General features: G+C 31.2%; 3 protein-coding genes across 3 annotated transcripts; 2 read left to right on the plus strand and 1 right to left on the minus strand.

Annotated features, from left to right (window-relative positions):
• The first annotated feature begins 488 nt into the window (after nt 1-488).
• Nucleotides 489-3,062, plus strand: LOC110422962 (uncharacterized). The gene is made up of 6 exons (XM_021437031.1): nt 489-977; nt 1,283-1,400; nt 1,515-1,852; nt 1,950-2,081; nt 2,156-2,254; nt 2,360-3,062. Exons 1-6 carry the CDS (start codon nt 532-534, stop codon nt 2,853-2,855), a joined length of 1,629 nt encoding a protein of 542 aa, XP_021292706.1. The 5' UTR covers nt 489-531; the 3' UTR covers nt 2,856-3,062.
• Nucleotides 3,063-3,219: 157 nt separating this feature from the next.
• On the minus strand, nt 3,220-5,833 carry LOC110422963 (1-aminocyclopropane-1-carboxylate oxidase homolog 4-like). Its single transcript, XM_021437032.2, has 3 exons — nt 5,281-5,833; nt 4,638-5,025; nt 3,220-3,626 (listed from the first exon to the last, which is right to left on the minus strand). The coding sequence occupies exons 1-3, from the start codon at nt 5,787-5,789 to the stop codon at nt 3,378-3,380; spliced, it is 1,146 nt and encodes a 381-aa protein (XP_021292707.1). The 5' UTR covers nt 5,790-5,833; the 3' UTR covers nt 3,220-3,377.
• A 7,655-nt stretch (nt 5,834-13,488) lies between these two features.
• Nucleotides 13,489-15,664, plus strand: LOC110422965 (protein RGF1 INDUCIBLE TRANSCRIPTION FACTOR 1-like). Its single transcript, XM_021437033.2, has 5 exons — nt 13,489-13,576; nt 13,708-13,887; nt 13,999-14,073; nt 15,237-15,398; nt 15,469-15,664. The coding sequence occupies exons 1-5, from the start codon at nt 13,526-13,528 to the stop codon at nt 15,640-15,642; spliced, it is 642 nt and encodes a 213-aa protein (XP_021292708.2). The 5' UTR covers nt 13,489-13,525; the 3' UTR covers nt 15,643-15,664.
• Nucleotides 15,665-17,714: the final 2,050 nt, after the last annotated feature.

Raw genomic sequence — 17,714 nt, forward strand, 5'->3', positions numbered from 1 at the left:
TGAAGAATATAAACTTTCACACCGTCCTCCTTGTCACCTGAGTTCTCAAAGTCCTTTTTCTTTTTTTCTCTAACACATTGGAATTCTTTGGATATTGATTAGGGCCTTATCTAAGACTTGGATTTAGAACTCAAGCCAAAGCTACTATTTATATGAGTAAATCTCAAAATTTTATGATTATTGGATTTTTTTTATGACCTTTCTCCAAGACTTGTCAAGGACTTTGAAATTGAGAGTTTTGTTGCATACAAATTGGTACATGAACAATTTCAACGAAGAAGGCTGAGAAACTTGATCAAAAAACCAACTGCCTCAAAATCTGTTACAGTTGGACCTGGTTTGAAAGAATATATAAATTTAGGTCCTGAATTGGTTATTACTAAATATGAAGCCCTAAATTAGAAATATATGTAAACTTTAGACCTAGAGGTGATTTTAGCGCTTAAAGAGAGTACTAATAATGCTCAACTGACCGTTATTACCATTATTTTTCCGCCAAAAAGGAGATAAAAAGAGCCCGACCATTCTCAAATGAAGAAGCTTTTTGGAGCCAGCAACAAATTCCTCTACCCAGCTCTCAAAATCCATTTCGAAAACCCTGAATTCCCTAATATTCTCATTCCCATTTCTTATATCCACAACTTCACCAAAACCCTACGTCCCAATTCAAAGTTGGATGTCGTTTTCGATGAGCTTGATGAGCTCCAATCTTCAAAATCCATGCCCCATGGTGCCCAATCATCGTCAGGAATCGACGTGCCGTTTGATCAGAGGAGACCCACGAATCGAAATGAATCAACGGTCCAGATTTCACATCCGTGGCAGGAGTGGGTGGATTTGATGGAATTCTTGTTGAAGAGAGGCTACTTCGATGGAGATGGAAACCCTTTCGAAAATGGTGAATTGGGTTCGAAAGAAGCGAATAGTATCCGCACTGCGTGCCTTAATTTTGCTAGGGATCGCTTTAGTCTTATAAGGTAATGTAGGAGTTATTTCTTTTTTCCTTTTATTTTTAAAAATTTTTCTTTTTGGGATTGGTTGCATATAACCGGTTTGATAATTTGTCTCCTCTATATTTATTTTGGTCTTTGAGAATTGAATTTGAAATCGAGTTTACAAGCTTCAGAAAAGGGTTTGTACGCTTCATGTGTTCATGTAGCTTTATGATGGATGTGGAATCTATGGCATATCTTGGTTCAACCCTCTCTGTTGTTTAAGATTGTTTTTTGGCAGCTGCTTCTGTGTTTAGAACTTTCGTTTGTTCATTGCCTTTTGCTTCCAGGTATTTCTCAAGGAAAGATATTCTGGTCATTGCAGGATGTGGATGCCCAAGCCTCGATAGGAAAGTTGTCAACTCCGGGAAGCGCCTAAGAGCTTATGTGGGCATTAATGAAGGAAATGTATGTACTAGGCTTCTCTCTTTGATTGTTACTTATAGTTGATGTGGCCAATAAAAGAGATCTTTTCCCTTTTTTTTTCCTAATTATTATTATTCATCTCAATTTTTTCTGCAGGTTTGCAGCTCCTGCAATTTGAGAGGCAACTGTGACAGGGCGTATGTAAAGGCACGTGAAGATGAAGGTGGGAGGACTGTGGATGTGATGCGCATTTTGTTGACATATGGCCTTGACTCCATCACCGGTTCTGTGGAGAACAAGCCATGCCAAAATAAATTAGTTAAAGAATCAGTACGAAGACTTTTGAAAGAAATGGTGGATTATAGCACCCAGGATTTACAATCTGATATGCCAAATGCTGCACCATCAAGGGGGGATGTTTGGCTACAACATCATTCAAGTACACAAGGACACATAAAAGTTCCAATGAAGCAAGGCGATTGGCTTTGCCCCAGGTAATTTGATAGCCTATGTTATAGCAATTTTAGAAATTTGAATCTCAAAATGTATATATATTCTGACACCAATATGCCTTTGCTTTCCATTTGGTAGATGCAACTTCCTAAATTTTGCAAGAAATATAAAGTGCTTGCACTGTGATGGTTTGTATGAAGAACGACTGAGGCAGCTAAGAGAGGGTCAGGATAATTTACCATTGAAGAAGGGAGACTGGATATGTGACAGGTTCTAATTCTTTAGATTCTTTGAGTTTTTAATGGTGTAGCTCTGGTTGCCATTGAGACTTTCAATTCTTGCAGATGCAACTTCTTGAATTTTGCAAAGAATACAAGATGCCTGCAATGCAAAGAGAAGCCTCCAAAACGGCATCTCAACCCTGGGGAATGGGAATGTGAATCGTGAGTTTTCTTCCATGTTCAATTTCCCTTAAATTCTTGAAAGCTTAAATACAACAGCCTTGTTTAATATTGTGTTACAAAATTTAAATGCCTGGCACTGTACAGGTGCAACTATATTAACTTTAGAAGAAATATGGTGTGCTTGAAATGTGACCACAAACGGCCAAAGGTACCAATTGCTTCAAACAGATCCACTGAATTTGAACGTGACCATGGAGACTGTATCAACCATGATGGGTCAAGATTCCACAGTGGTGGATGTGAAGGCAACATTGGTAAATCTTCAGGACAATACAGAAAGCAAAGCAAAGGTGCAGATATCTGGAGGTTTGTACATGAAGAGAATGAAGATCAAGAATGCTTAGATTCAAGGACCGAGAATTCAAAGTTCATTGATTTTCCCATTACTGGGGGTAAGACTACTCTGTCACATAATACAGAAGTGAAAGAGAAGTGGAAGTTGGATACGTTAGAGAGGAGCAGGAGTCCCACAAGTATGATAGAAAATGATGAATCTAAGTGCACTGACAGCCAGAGAAAGTTGGAATTGCTTGAATCTTCTGATGATGAAGAGATGGCTGGGTGGTTTATGCGTAAATAGAAAGGGCAGCTTAAAAGGGTTACTTACTTGAAGAGCAAAAAAAGAAAGGTTACTTTATACCTGAACGTAAAAATGGTTAGAACCGATCAAGATGAATGTTTTATTTTCCAAAAGCATATTGATGTTATTTATGTATTACAACGTCAACCATTTCTTAATGTTAAATTAATCATTCATTATTAAAATAAAAACCCATTTTTCCAACTATTTCGTGTTTCCTTTCCTCTCTTCTACCCTATTTCTTCTGCTCTGCTTATTGTGGGACTTTGCAATGTCTTTCTAGCATGTAAAACCCAGTTTTGAGGAAGATCAATTACTGTTAGAACACATTTTGTACATGACAGAACTAAGAAAATTTGCAGAATCCGTTCCAGGTAATTTGTATATGCTTCCCCGCTATTCACAGCAAAGATTATTGAACTTTCTTATTGTACACTGACTTGAAAATATAAGGGTCTGATCTTGCAGAATATTCTTACATCAGAAACTATAAACAAAGTACCATATGGTTTTATCTTCTCCCTACAGTCTATAGTAATTTGTCAAAGTTTTGCCATCCAGTTCCTTGGTGAAGAACCTTCTCATGTAGTCATTATATATGAATTGACGGTAGAGGCCTGGTTTCTCTGGTGAAGTAAGCTCAGGAAATGGTCCATATAAGGCATCCCTGGCACTAGCATTGAAGAAAACAGCAATCGATACACGAGGTTCATGGGAAGGATTGGCCAGCACTCTATGCTCCACACTCGTGTACTCATCATTTGACATAATCTGAAAAATGAAGCAAAGAGAACTTCACAAAATAGAATTCATAGCAAATAAAATATTAAAGTGGCATTTAGTAGTTTACAATGCAATATGATTGCAAGTAATGTGATTGTAAAAAAAATAATATTACAATATTTAGTATACAAGTAAAACAATAATTAAAAAGCAGAAAATATAACATTAGAGCATTTGTTTACAACTATTTTGTTAGAAATGTAATATTAATTTTTAAAATTATTTATATTTATTAAAATAAAAATTTAATATACTTATATTTTTTATTATCAATTTCTATATAATATCATCTCTTAAATATATTTTTAAAGTCATATATTTTATTTTCATTTCTTATTATAATCTTACATATTTTATTTTTATTTTTTTAATATAAATTTTTATATTATATATTTATTTTAATTTTTTACCTATATTATATAAATTTTAATTTTTTATATTTTATTTTATTTTAATTTATAATTATTAGATTATATATTTTATTTTAATTATAATATTATAAAATATTTTTAACAAAATAATAAAGTTAAAAATAAAACTATCTTGTAAAATACAATGTAATATGATTGTATTGATTTTAGACTGCAATCACATTACATCCATTGACTGTAATATGATTGTATTGCATTCTTACATTGCAATGGTCTATTGCAACACAAACACTATAATGAAATTTAATTGAATACATTACAAAAAATATGTTCTTACTTTTCTTATGACAAACGCTACCGAATTAATAGATCCAATAACTAGCAAGTAACAATGCTTTAGGCTCAAATATTGCTTTTTAGCATAAGGCAAATCCACCCACAAATTACAGCTTGAGTCAGATAAGAGACTAAATGGAACATTGTAAAAGATGGATTAGCAGCAGTTGAAGTTGAAAGTATACCTGACTGAAATAATTCAAATCATTTTCTCTAATGGACTTTATTATTAATTTCTTTTTCTAGTGTTGGGCAATTAGAGTTCAATTCCCTAAAACTACAAAGCAATTACCTGAAGAATATCAGCAATGTTTATAACAAGAGCACCAGGAACAGGCTTGACATCCACCCATTCCCCTTCATGCTTAATCTGCAGCCCACCAATGCGATCCTGCAGCAACAGTGTCAGGACACCCGGATCCGTATGAGATGAAATGCCAACCGTAAGATCAGGCTGGGGACAGCCAGGATAGTAGTGGCCCACCATAAGTCTTGCCTCTAAACAGGTAGTGTTTTTTAGCCTGTCCGTATCCAACCCCAGCCCTTCGGACAACAACCCCACCAACCGCTCCGCTAATGCTCTGGTCTGTTTGTTCCACTCAACGACCTCGTCCCTACAAACCTCAGGAATCTCCTGGAGCTCCGCTAGGGTAGGTCCTAGTTTTATCTGGAGAGTATCCCTGTCGTTCCACCCATAATTTTACAATTCAAAAACAATTTAATCTCATTTTTCCTCAAATTATCGCAAATTTTAACAATAAATAATATTGGAGAGGTGGGAAGATAACCCAATTCAACACGAATTATATAAATTTCAAAGTCGATATGAAAACAATAATGAAATTAAGCTGTCAGTAAAGATGATGTTATAATCATAATCTATGCTAAAGTAATATTCATATAATAATAATAATAATAAAGAGTTTTGATGAAACCTCCAGCTCGCGGCTTTAGAGTGAAACAAGTCAATGTTGGAAATGAAGGATACGCCGGTGCCCGTGTCCCTACGATAGAACCTTGCCTTGACGTCCGTCGGCTGCTCATGGAAAGCTCTGATGGAACCAATCGTATGGTCCAGAACTTGCACAGGAATTCCATGGTTTACAATCTGGAAGAACCCAAGGGTTCGAGATGCACTGGCAACTTGCTCCACGACCGTTGACCGGGGCCCCGAGAGGTCGATGGCTGGGATGACAACGGACTCGGGTTTGGTTTTAGGTTTGAGGTCGGATAGAGTTTCGGGTGGGTGGATGAAGAAGCGAGGGATGGAGGTGAGGCCTGAATCGACTAGCCCTTTAACCCCGATTTTTGATTCGTCGAATCGTTTTACTTCTTCGGTTCTGTCGTATTGGTTTTCGCCATTCATAGTTGCTGCCATTTTTGTGCTTCTGTTTGAACTATTAAATGTAATTAACAAGCTAAGGTATACGTTATGATTTAACATATAATCCTGGGATGAAAAGGTGTAGGAGATAAAAATTTTACAAATATATATAGAATTATGTTATTGGACATATAATAATAACAATTTTGACTTTTGAGCTGCATTCATTGGTAGTCAAAGATGGTTGTAAAATTTTGTGTTGGTTGTTATAACTTATATCAATATCCCATTGCGTGGCCAGAAAACAATTACATCATAGGCATATGCTTATTCACATTACACAAAAAGCTATTGTGTCAAGGAGTCGAGACATGTGCTGACGTCGAAAAAAAAATTGATTGAGAAAAAATTATATAAACACATTATTTTTAATTTTTTATACATTTTATTATTAAAGGAGATTTTGCATTGTGTCCAAAAGTTTTAAATATTTATAAAAGTTGAACATATTGTTCCATTACTAAAATTAAATAATTATTATAACAAGATATTATTTCATGCAATCATGTCTAGAATATATATTTGTCCATGAATTTTTTAAATTAATTAGCTAGGTTGTGCCTCGTTTGATTAATATTTTTGCTATTCACTTATTACTTCTGAAAGCAAAATGTAAAAGATATCTTTAAATGTAATTGTTGGCCAATTTTTTTTGTGAATAAATTATAATTAAAAAAATACTTTTTACAAATAATAAGATACCTAATATTTTTTTTAGATAAAATACTCTTATCTTTTAAATTTTAATTAAAATTTTAAATCAGTCCATTAATTTTTAAAACAAACATTCCATTTAAAAAAAATCTTTCGCTAAACATATAAGTTTAACGTTAATCAACAGTTAATGTTTTCATTAATTTGATGATATGATAATATTTAAAAATAATTTTACTTTTTATTAATTTTAAAAATTATTATTATATAATTTTTATTATTTTTTATTAATTTCATTGATCAATGCTCCTCCTGAGATTTGAAATTTTTTTTAAAAAATATATAATACTTTTTTGAATTAATTAAAAAATATTTTAGTTTTTTTGTTTTTTGTTAACTGTGTGTAACTTTTGAAATGAATTGTTTATTTTAAAAATTAATAAATTTTTATAAAATTATAATTAAAAATTAAAAAATAAGAATATTCTACCTTTTATTTTTATATACAACAGTTATATTTGAATATATGTTGCACTCCTCACTTTAATCAAATGTGGCAGTGTTCTTTCTCTTGACCCAGTTTGCCACCCTTGACAATAGACAATGGCCAGCAGTCCAGCACAATGGACCAGGGACCTTAGGGCCTTGTTAGAGGTGTGAAATGGGCCGTCACATTGTAGCCACCGCTCTAGTTGAGATGGCCTATGGCCCATGGCTAATTGGATTCTGCTTTACACTATGTTTTTAGGAATAGATAAGATTGAGATAAATATATTTATTAATTAATTTATAAAATATAAATAATGTAAATATTCAAATTTATTTTATTTAATAAATATTTATAGTTTTATTAACACATACGTGAACTTGTAATAATTATAATTAAGAGAAATTATTTAGATGTGATAATTTTTGTATATAACATGTTAATATGGTACGAATATAATATAACATTAAGTAAATTGAATTTAAGATCATCGCATTTTATACATTAATCATACTAGGATTTGAAAACTCAACTAATAAATAACTGATTATAGGTTCATGCCAACGTAGAAAAATATCACGATCATGTCGTGCTCAAAGGCTGAGGGGAGGAGGCCAGTGGGGGCCTTGCCCTTCCAACAATTTCAAAAATTTTATAATTTATTTTCACTTTTATAAAAATTTTAAAATTTTTCTAATATATTTTGATTTTTTTAGAGTTTTATAATTTTATCTTTACAATAATTTTTTAGTTAGTGAGATGTAGCACAACAATTAGATAACAACTAATTTTAATAAAATTAAAATAAAATCTATTACAATAGAATTATTCCCCAATTCTACTTTTTTAAAACCTCTCAACCATCCCCTCTTGTTCTTTTTACTTTATACCAAATATTATAGAAACAAAAATTTTTTTCTTTTATACTTTTTTTACTTGCCAAAATTATCTGTGCAAAAAATCTCTAGTCGATAACTCAATTTTTATGTCTTGATAATTAATAAATTTGGTTTATTTATTTTTTAAAAATATTTTTAATTTTTAATTTTTTATTTAATAATTTCTACTTGGAGATTTAGACTTATGATTTACCATCTTAATCACTTTTTGTTAAAAGTAACAAAACAAGGATTTGATTAAATACCTGATGTTAGTTATTATACGGGATTGTTTGATTTTTTTCTTACAAATTATTTATGTTTTGTTTATTCGCTTAGATTCTTGTGAACAATTAAGTTTTTTATTCAAAATTGCTTCTTCATTGAATTGTTTATTAATATTGTATTTAATTTTTGTAATTAATTTTAGAGAATTGCTTCCCATTGAATTATTTATTAATAGCCCTTAATATTTTTTAAAAGATTGCTTTTCATTGAAATTTTTGTTATTATATTTGTTAATTTTTTTTGTTATTAAGTTTATCTAGAAATTAGGACTATTGACATTATTAAAATATTTATAATTATAGTAATTAATTTTTTAAGTAAATTATTAAAATTGATGTTTTGAATGATTTTCAGAATTTATTTGTACAATTTTCATATGAATTATTTCCATCAAAATTGTTTCTATTGTCTTCGACTCTTCCGTTCCTCAAACATGAAATCATTAATGGGCCACTAAGCGTGCTGATCTTATAACTCTTTTACATGGGAAAATTTAACTTCAACTTTATGCGATTTTTGGTATTTTTTTAAACTTTAAATTTTTGAGCACGTAACACCATGTGATTAATTCCATATTGTCAGTAATCATATTGTCCCCAAAAATGGGATAGTTGGAATTTAAGTTTATGTTCTACTGTATTTGAATTTGGTTAAATTTTATGTTATTCAAATGGAATCTAATTATCACAAAAAGTACATATCCATCTACGTATTTATCTCTCTTTTCTTTAGTTTTTTTTTTCAAGCCATGTAATAATTTCTTCCTCACTTACCATGCTCTTCCCATTAAAGTTTCCGAAGGAATTGGGCACAGGAATTAATAAGGTCACCGGCTACATCTCTTTTGGGTTTTGGGATACAGATGATGTGTGTACTAATTACTAAATGCCATCTTTATTGATGCATGATCGAAAGCTGGTATTTACTTTTATGAAGAAAGTATTGGCAAATATTTAACACCCACTACCCATTTATGCTCACATTAATAATGACTGTGGAGTAAATGTCGAACCCAATTTTTTCTTCTCATAGAAACATATATCAACCTTCTGCCATAAATATTAAAAAAGCTTATCTTTTTAATCAAGAATGTGTACGACTTTACTTCAACTGGTTAATAATTTTGTATAAAATAGGAAATTAATGTACTAAATGAAATGGTAATTAAACCCCGTAGCCACCTGGAGCAAAAAGTCAAACAATATTATATGCTTATTATTTCTCTTTCTTGCCCGGCTGCTCCCAAGTCCCCTGCATGTTTTTCCACCGACAACATTCCAAGAAGTTATTGTTTTCGGTTTTTTGTTTCTTTTTTTTTTCCCTTCAACATTTTAGCACTGATGTCACTTGGGTTTGTCTGAGACAGTTCGAATTAATGGACTGAAATTTAAGGAGATATACAAAATGTAGTGTTCTTAATTGTCTTCTACTAAAAGAATCTCTCTCTCTCTCTCTCATATATATATATACATATATACATACACACACATATATACTCCAACGATAGATTAATTAAGTACAGCAACGGGAATAGAAGAAAGAGATTGGTGACAAAAGTTTCACAGCAACATGATCCCAGTTGAGCAAACTTGCTGTTCTTGCAATTCATTTTCAAACCATCTTTTCCTATGATTTGGGACATGACAAAGCTGGTTACACTTGCATGTCTAATTTTAAGTGTTCAAGATGATATCTAAGACATCTAATTTTAAATGTTAATTTTTTTTTTGAAAAGTAATTTTGTTAATCTCATTAATCGGCATGTCATTACAAGTCTGCAGTCTATTCGACAAAGACTTCTTATAACATAAAACACTTGATTTGAGAAAATAGGAACCTTTACATTTACACGGGGCTGATCACTGTTCGAAAATATATCGATCATAACAATCAAAATCAACCAGAACTGCATTATGCTCTTAGCTCATCCTAGAAACTAAAAAGAACAAAAATGAGCCTTCCAAACAAAGCAAAACAACTCATTCAAAAGCAGAAGTATCCCGTTCACTATAGAATCTTAAATCCTATCTATGCTACAATTAACTAGTAATAGATGATGAAGAGGCTCTTATTACAATATTTAAGTGCTCAAGATATTTTCAATTTTGTTGATATACTTACTATTTATATTTTCAAATATTAGAAATATGAGATAAAAGTTTTCTGAAAATATTGAAGATGAGAAATGGAAAAAAAGTACACCCTAGATGTCTTTTTTATTCGTTTTCCTTACACTCATCCCCGATTGCTTCTTTTGCATCACGTTTAGTGGGGAAGGGGAAAAAATGAGGACAAAAGAAAGAAAGGAAGAAGTTGTTCTTTCCTCCTTATGCATGTTTGTTATAAATAAAGACAATGGAAGGAAAGAAAGAGTTATGGATGAAACCCTAAATAAAAAAGATAAAGTCTAGTTGAATGTGTGTTGCCTTTGAAATTTCACCCCAATTTCTTTTAAAGCATAGTAAAAAACAAAAGTAAATTAACAAATTTTCCTTTTGTTGTCCTGTTTCTTAGCTACCAAATAAGGGAAGATAATGTTTCTCTCTCTACCTATATATTCCTTCCTTTCCTTCCTTCCCTTATTTGTTATTCCTTTACTTCGTATATGCAAATGCTAGGCCAGTGATGAGTTCGAAAAGGCAGTTTTCTTGTGGGAACAAAACTCAGCCCAAGAAAACCTAAGGGTGAATCAGCCAAAAAAATTTGATAATTATTTTAAAGAATTTCAAGTTAAAAGATGGACTCAAAATAAATTTGGAAAGAGACAAAACTCATCAGTCCTGATCAATTCTTTCTTTTTATATTTGGAAGAAGGGATTTTAATCTTACTTTTTTTAAAAAAAATCATACACCAACCAATGAATCAAATACTTGAATGTACTTATCAATTTTTTTTATTTGTTGATTAGTACTGATAAAACCACACCTCTTCTTATTGATGCATCATTGTTTTACTAAATATCAATTAAGTGATTGAACAATATAGTACTTGTCACAAGTTGTCGTATCATCCTTTGGCAAAAAGGAGAACAAATGTACAAAAAAAATTTGATGACCTTTGAATAGTGCTCAACAAACAAAAGTGACCAAATTCTCCTGCAACAAAATTAATTGTATGCTATGAATTTATCCCTAGAGCTGAGCAAAGAAATTATTTACTCCAACTGTACCCAATAATTTGGGACACGTTTCCACAATAATTAATATAGCTCAAGGATCATTCTCCTCCCTCTCTTTCCCTCAAGCATGTAATATTTATTATTGTTCATATTTTCATCATTTATTATATCCCAGTAAGCTCCTATTACTTAATTTTCCGTTATAACTTTTACTATTGCAGCAATGTTTTGCACTTGGGGGAGTCGTTGTTTCTCTCAGAAATGAATGGTGTTTCCAACAGTTATATACTCCTGTTGGTTTGCTTCGATTAAGAATCGTCGTCGTCTTCCTATGATCTCGTATTATAAATTAGGTTGTCAGAATTTGTTTTGTTAGATATGTGAGAGTAATGGTTTTTCTTCCAATTTCTCACAGTCAATTTGGAATTGGCCAAAGGGAAAAGAAAAGGTTCTTAGAGTATGTAGCTGCTGCCAGCTGCTAAGAGTTAACTCTCGCTACCTAGTTAACTTTGTTATTCAAATTAACATTTTTAGACTGAAATTAAATAGTGATGTGACCTTGTGATTGTAGTCTCGAACCAAAAAAGTAAGTCAAAATTTGGAAGCCTTTCAACCCCAAGAATAAGGTTTTAAGCACAGCAAGATGGTAAGAGGTAGGAGTAAGTTCAAAGTATAATTAATTTCACACAATAAAGAGATGGTATATTGCCTTGCATTTATTTCAAATTGAAAAGAAGTTAATCAAGATTATCATGCAAATTTAAAATTAATCCTTCCAACAGCTCTTTATCATTTTATTTTCTCAAGAGTAAAAAAACAGTTATAAAAATCAAAACATACATGACTTTCCACAATAGCAAATGGTTAATAACTAATTAAGTTGAAAGATCTAGCTGCTTATCAAAAAAAAAAAAAAACCTGAAAGATCTAGTTTACAAGAAGAAAATCTTAAGCCCTGCACCTTTATCATTAATGCAGATTAATCTTAATTCTTAAATCCTAAAAGTTAAACCTGATGATACAAAAGAAGAAGAAGAAGGAACAATAAGATCTAATTTTAGTAAAAGATTAGGAGACATGCTATTCCTAGTTTTGCGTTGGCTTTAATTAGCCTTGTATGAACGTATCGGCTGTACAGAGGGTTAGGTGAGGTAGGTGTAAAATTCATGCAACTGGAATTATATACTCAACAAAAGCAGCAAAGGGGGAAATGAAAAAAATTAAATGGAGGAGTGATGAAAGAATGCTACTTGATGGAAAGTTTAATGTCGTTTTGGTGTAGAGAGTAAATGGCTGCAGGTTGCTGCTATCAATGTAAAGGTGTACGGATTTAAAGAATCTAGAGTTGGACGGGGATGATAGAGATAACCCACCATCATCCCATCCTTACAAAGCAGACACATGAATGTAGCATGGACAATAGTTAAAGTGGGCTTAACCCCCTCTTTTGTTTTTTTTTTTCTTCCCTGCATCCGACATGCAATAAGCAAGGCTTGACCAGACGATTCTTAATTAGTTTGAGTCTAATCCCATAATTAAACACTTGTAGCTTTTAATTGGCTAATCGGCATAAGTAAAAGAACAAACCAACGGGCAGCATTGAACATTCTAAAATTTTTAGTCCGAATTAATTGAATTAATGCGCATACATAATTAGTTTCAGTAGGTTAACGAAGCAAAGTTTATATATATATATATATATATATATATATATATATATATATATATAAATCCTTCATACTGTCTCTCTTCTTACCATGTCCATTATAAATTTGTCAAATTAAATTAAGATGAGATACATAATTAAATAGTCATTCCACGAAAACATAAATGGATAGTAGTTTTTTATTAATTTAACATAATGATTTTTAACTACATCTAGCATTTTGAATTTATTAAATTTAAAATTGACGTGATAGGTGAACCTATATAATAATTTTTCAAGATGATAATATTCAACTAATATTTTGAGAAAATAGATACTTCTATATATATATAAAACCAATATTTTATAGTCCAAAATTGATTTCTTTTAAAGAAATTTACAGTTATGGATTCAAATTTAGACTTATTCTGAGGTAAGTAAATGAACTGGAGAAGGCTCTATGCGTTCGTTTTTTTGGGGGTTGGGGGGAGAGTTAACGATAATAATTGAATTAAAACTATAATTTGATTTAAGCAGAGAAACTCGTGGGGCATATTTTGTCCAAACTGAAATGCTGACGTGGCAAAGTCTCATTGAAAAACTAATGAATTATAAATGTACGAAACTCCGGCAAAGGGAAAGCGAAGCAGCTATTTATAAGTCGATACGTCGATGATAGAGACGGCCAAGGAAAACGTAAGTGTCTGCTTGGAAAACCAACAACCATGGGAAGGACCTTAGGCTTCAAAAGACTGCGTGCTTCCAAAACCCAACAAGTACAAAAATTATTCCCCCGTCTCCTTCTTTTCTCCTTTTCTCTTCTGCCCCTTCATTTTCATATATCTTTTATGCAGTTCCATCCATTTCTTGGTTATATTTATGATCAATCTGTTTTTGGTCGTTCCAGAAGAGTAGTTTTGCAGTGGTGCCGCCATGGGTAATTGTTATGTATAACACCATATTCTTTAGAAATTGCGTCAGCCATCCGAACGAAAAGAAGAATGAGTTAGACCGATTTTGCATCGACTGTCTTCAGTCTTTTTGTTCTCATTGCCTCTCTGCTCACGCTATTCACAAGCACGTTAAGGTCTCTTCTTTTCCTTCATCTTTGTTCAGTTTAATTAACTAGTTGAAAAAACAAACTACTTAAGAAGTAGATTTTCCACTAATTAACCTTTCATTATATATGGTATTGAAGATTCGAAGATACATATACAGCGATGTCATCAATCGACAAGACTTGTGCAAGCTCTTCAATTGTTCTGGAATCCAGGTCAGATTCCTACGGTCTAATTTTTTTTTCTATTTTAATTAATCAATCATTTTTATGTTAATTAATTGTCTTTTTGTACATACAAATGTTGAATTTTTTTTTTCTATCAAGTCTGGTTATCCTATGTTAGGATAACAAATATGATCCAAACAGACCTTGCAGACAAGAACTCACATTCTGTCGACTTAAACAAGTCTAAACACACTAGATTTAAAATTTAGATCATATCATTACATAATAAAACACCTCACAATGAACCAACTATTAGTCATTATCAGACAAATGTTGAATTTGTTTTCTTCTTTTTTAAAAGAGAAATGTAAAAAGTGTGTTTAGATATAAAAATAATATTAATAATTTTGTATTATTAAGAAATAAATTTTATCTATTTAAATAAAAAAATGTAAGATTATTATGTGTTAAAGTTAATTTCATTATTTCGTCAAATACAATTTGTGCTTTTATGTTACTTTTGCTTCTTCATTTTTTTAAGTACAAATTTACGTTTGCTTTCTCTAATAACTTTTGATTAATCGAAACGAAAATAACGAAAAGAGTAATTAAGTAGTAAAAATGAAAACCATACATGAATCTTAATAAATGTTAATCATTATTCTTTTAATCGATATGTAGTTATTTAAAGTTAGGGACCATTTTTAATACGCAATAACCAGAATCCAGAGATTTCAAACTTATTTCGTAAACAATTAGGCTGAGAAAATTTAATGATACACCTACCGCCCGAATACATTGTGAGGCAATAGATGCAGGACAATATTCTCTTGTAGCTTGAAATTAAATTACTATCAAAGCATGCAATAAATGATTGTGGCACACGTCTGACGTCTGCAACGCAGCTTTGGATGCATGGTATATGTCTACCAATCAAAGTTGTGCCTTGGTCTTGTAAGTAAGCTACTTGTATATATATATTTCAAGTTTTTCTTTCGACCATTAATGAAAAACATCATCTACCCTAACCCTAAATTTGTGAATGACCCTTTCTTAAAATATATTTACCTGCATTTAGAACATTAAGTCATTGATTCCACTATATGGCATTATGGGTTAAGGTAAGCGAAGAGAACTGCTGATTCTATAATCTCGGGCAGAATTGCAGATCACATACACTGACTATATATAGAAATATTTACCGTTGGCAGAGTTATCATACGAATAAAGCCAAAGTGCTATTCTTGAAGCAAAGGACTCATCATCAGCAGCACCACCAACAGCAACAACAAAGCAATTCAAGGGATTACAGCTGTATCATTTGTGACAAAAATCTGCAAGATAACTCACTCTATTGCAGTATAGCATGCAAGGTAACTTTCTTCTCTTTTTGTCCTGCAGATTTTACATCGGTTTAGTTTTAGCATTAATATTTCTCGACAGGTTTTAGACATATACGACCAGGAACACAGAGAAGAAACCAGTAATAATCTTCACAGTAAACTCCTCCGCTGTCTCAAAGATGAAGGTGAAGCTTATGTTCGACTACCATCAACCAAGAAGCGAAGGATAAGGCAAACTAGAAAAGGCGTCCCTTTAAGGGCTCCGCTGTTCTGATTCGATAGTGAGTGATCAGGACGTCTAGCTCTACCGTATTATCATTTCCAAGTGTAATTATACAAGTTTCTTTCTAGATCTTGCATCTATTATATATATACCATAAGCTTTATAACTATATATTAATTAGAATTTGTTTCAATATCGAGTGCAATACATACGTTAACTATATATATAATAAGATCTTGTGATCATGGATTATTGTTTCTTATATAAAAAGAAATTATCCATGGTTTAATTGATACAAGCATTTACTTAATTGAATAACACTATCAATTTACATTTATCCAATACACACACGTGGGAATATTGCACTAAGAAGTTGCTTAATTTTACCCAAATGTACAAATCATACCATCAAAATTTTATTTAGTTTAATCAAGTTATGAATCTTCTACTTGCATGTAATCTTTTTTTTTTTTTTTATCTATATGCATATAACTGAAATCTAGAAACATTGATCATGGGACACTTATTAAGGATATTGGATATTACACTATGGTTGCTTCTTTAACATTTTAGGATTGCAAACACTTTTCTGAGTTCTGACCTTTAATAATTAGATATATAATTACACATTTTGTCTCTAGTTTATAGTCAAATTCTTGATTCGATATTTAAAATTTAAAAAATGTGATATTAGATACTCCAAATTTGTTTTTTCCATTAGTTTGCATTAAGACTAATACTATTAGTCAAATGAGTAATCTGTTCAAAACATGTAATAAAATTACGAAGTGTATCATGTTTGCATGGTAATTTAAAATAAAAGACATGTTTTTGTTAGCTATTTTTAAATACATTATTCGTTTGGCAAACATAATGCTTGGTTTTATGGTTCTAATTTATAAAAGCTTATTTCTTTCTTGAGACCAAGGCTTAACAATTTTATTGCAATCTAAGTTGCTTTAATTTAATATAATTTCTTAATTGTGAGTCAACCAGATCAAGATTGATTTAACCCGTTTTAATTATAATTGTGTTAATGCAAAAACTCGAGAAAAATCATTTAGTTTGACTGAGTCATTTGCTTATTTAAGCCAACATAAAAATCGGATCAATCCATAAACTAGTAATGGAGTCAGCTAATATGACTCTGGTTGATTCAATTTTAATAGCTATGCTTTGCAGATCCGCCTATGATTTGAGCTTCACAATTTTCCTTTGTTATGTTTTATTTATTTTTTTATTTAGAAGCTTCTTGAACTTTTAAGGTTATACAATACTAAGAAATACAAATACAATGATATCATTTGTGACAATCTTTTTACCTCGGACAAACATAACATTTTTCATATTCAATAGCATTAAGTAATCCATCTCCTAAAATGGATGAGCAATCCAATTTTTTTTTTGTTTATTGCTATATTCTTGTAGGTGCCATAAATGCTGCATGAAATTGACTATTAAATCCGATAGAATAATCAATCGGTTTGTTTAAAAAATAATCAACAATCGATTAAACCGATACTTCATAAATTAAAATATAATTGATTTGGTCGGTCTATTCTATTTTCATAATATTCTTCAATGCTACTAATGCTTTGTTACAACTCTTTCAAAATGTAGTCATTTTATTGGAGAAACAAGCCCCTTTAGTTATAAAGAAGCTGCTAGTCATTGAAAAATGACTGTAAACTGAATAACGTCATTGAATATTTGAATATTAATTAATAATATTGTATCTCAGGTGAGACATCGTTTTCATAAATTTGGTGTTTCAGAAGATTTATTCTCTAGCTTGGCAAAGAAGTAGAATTTTTATTATAATACAAGCTCAGTAATGACGGGTTATTGGGAAAGAGAGAGAGAGAGAGAGAGAGAGATTTAATAAATATAAAATAAAATATATTAATATTTTTAAGCTTTAACCATAATTTTACACGGATCTATTAGTTTTTAAATTTCACATTACTTTGATTATACAAAGTGTCTAAGCTAAATCACAAATTTTTAATAGTAAAAAGCATTTTTTTTCAAAGTTACAGAAGTTCATGTATCAATACATCACCGAATGTATCAATAAATTTTGTCCAATAGCTAAAATGAAAATTTTGCCATGAATGTATTGA

Source organism: Theobroma umbraticum, unplaced genomic scaffold (genome assembly GCF_002168275.2).
Source record: "Theobroma umbraticum cultivar Fairchild unplaced genomic scaffold, ASM216827v3 scaffold_20.0, whole genome shotgun sequence".
In the NCBI taxonomy this organism is placed as follows: domain Eukaryota; kingdom Viridiplantae; phylum Streptophyta; class Magnoliopsida; order Malvales; family Malvaceae; genus Theobroma; species Theobroma umbraticum.

Bases quoted from the DNA above. Each gene is read 5' to 3' on its own strand.
- LOC110422962 (XM_021437031.1), top strand. From the start codon at position 532: ATGAAGAAGCTTTTTGGAGCCAGCAACAAATTCCTCTACCCAGCTCTC. The intron at 978-1,282 runs GTAATGTAGGAG...TTTTGCTTCCAG, and splicing joins GATCGCTTTAGTCTTATAAG to GTATTTCTCAAGGAAAGATA. The intron at 1,401-1,514 runs GTATGTACTAGG...TTTTTTCTGCAG, and splicing joins TGGGCATTAATGAAGGAAAT to GTTTGCAGCTCCTGCAATTT.
- LOC110422963 (XM_021437032.2), bottom strand. From the start codon at position 5,789: ATGTTAAATCATAACGTATACCTTAGCTTGTTAATTACATTTAATAGT. The intron at 5,026-5,280 runs GTTTCATCAAAA...GTGGAACGACAG, and splicing joins TCTAAAGCCGCGAGCTGGAG to GGATACTCTCCAGATAAAAC. The intron at 3,627-4,637 runs GTAATTGCTTTG...TTCATTTTTCAG, and splicing joins ACATTGCTGATATTCTTCAG to ATTATGTCAAATGATGAGTA.
- LOC110422965 (XM_021437033.2), top strand. From the start codon at position 13,526: ATGGGAAGGACCTTAGGCTTCAAAAGACTGCGTGCTTCCAAAACCCAA. The intron at 14,074-15,236 runs GTCAGATTCCTA...TACCGTTGGCAG, and splicing joins TCAATTGTTCTGGAATCCAG to AGTTATCATACGAATAAAGC. The intron at 15,399-15,468 runs GTAACTTTCTTC...ATTTCTCGACAG, and splicing joins ATTGCAGTATAGCATGCAAG to GTTTTAGACATATACGACCA.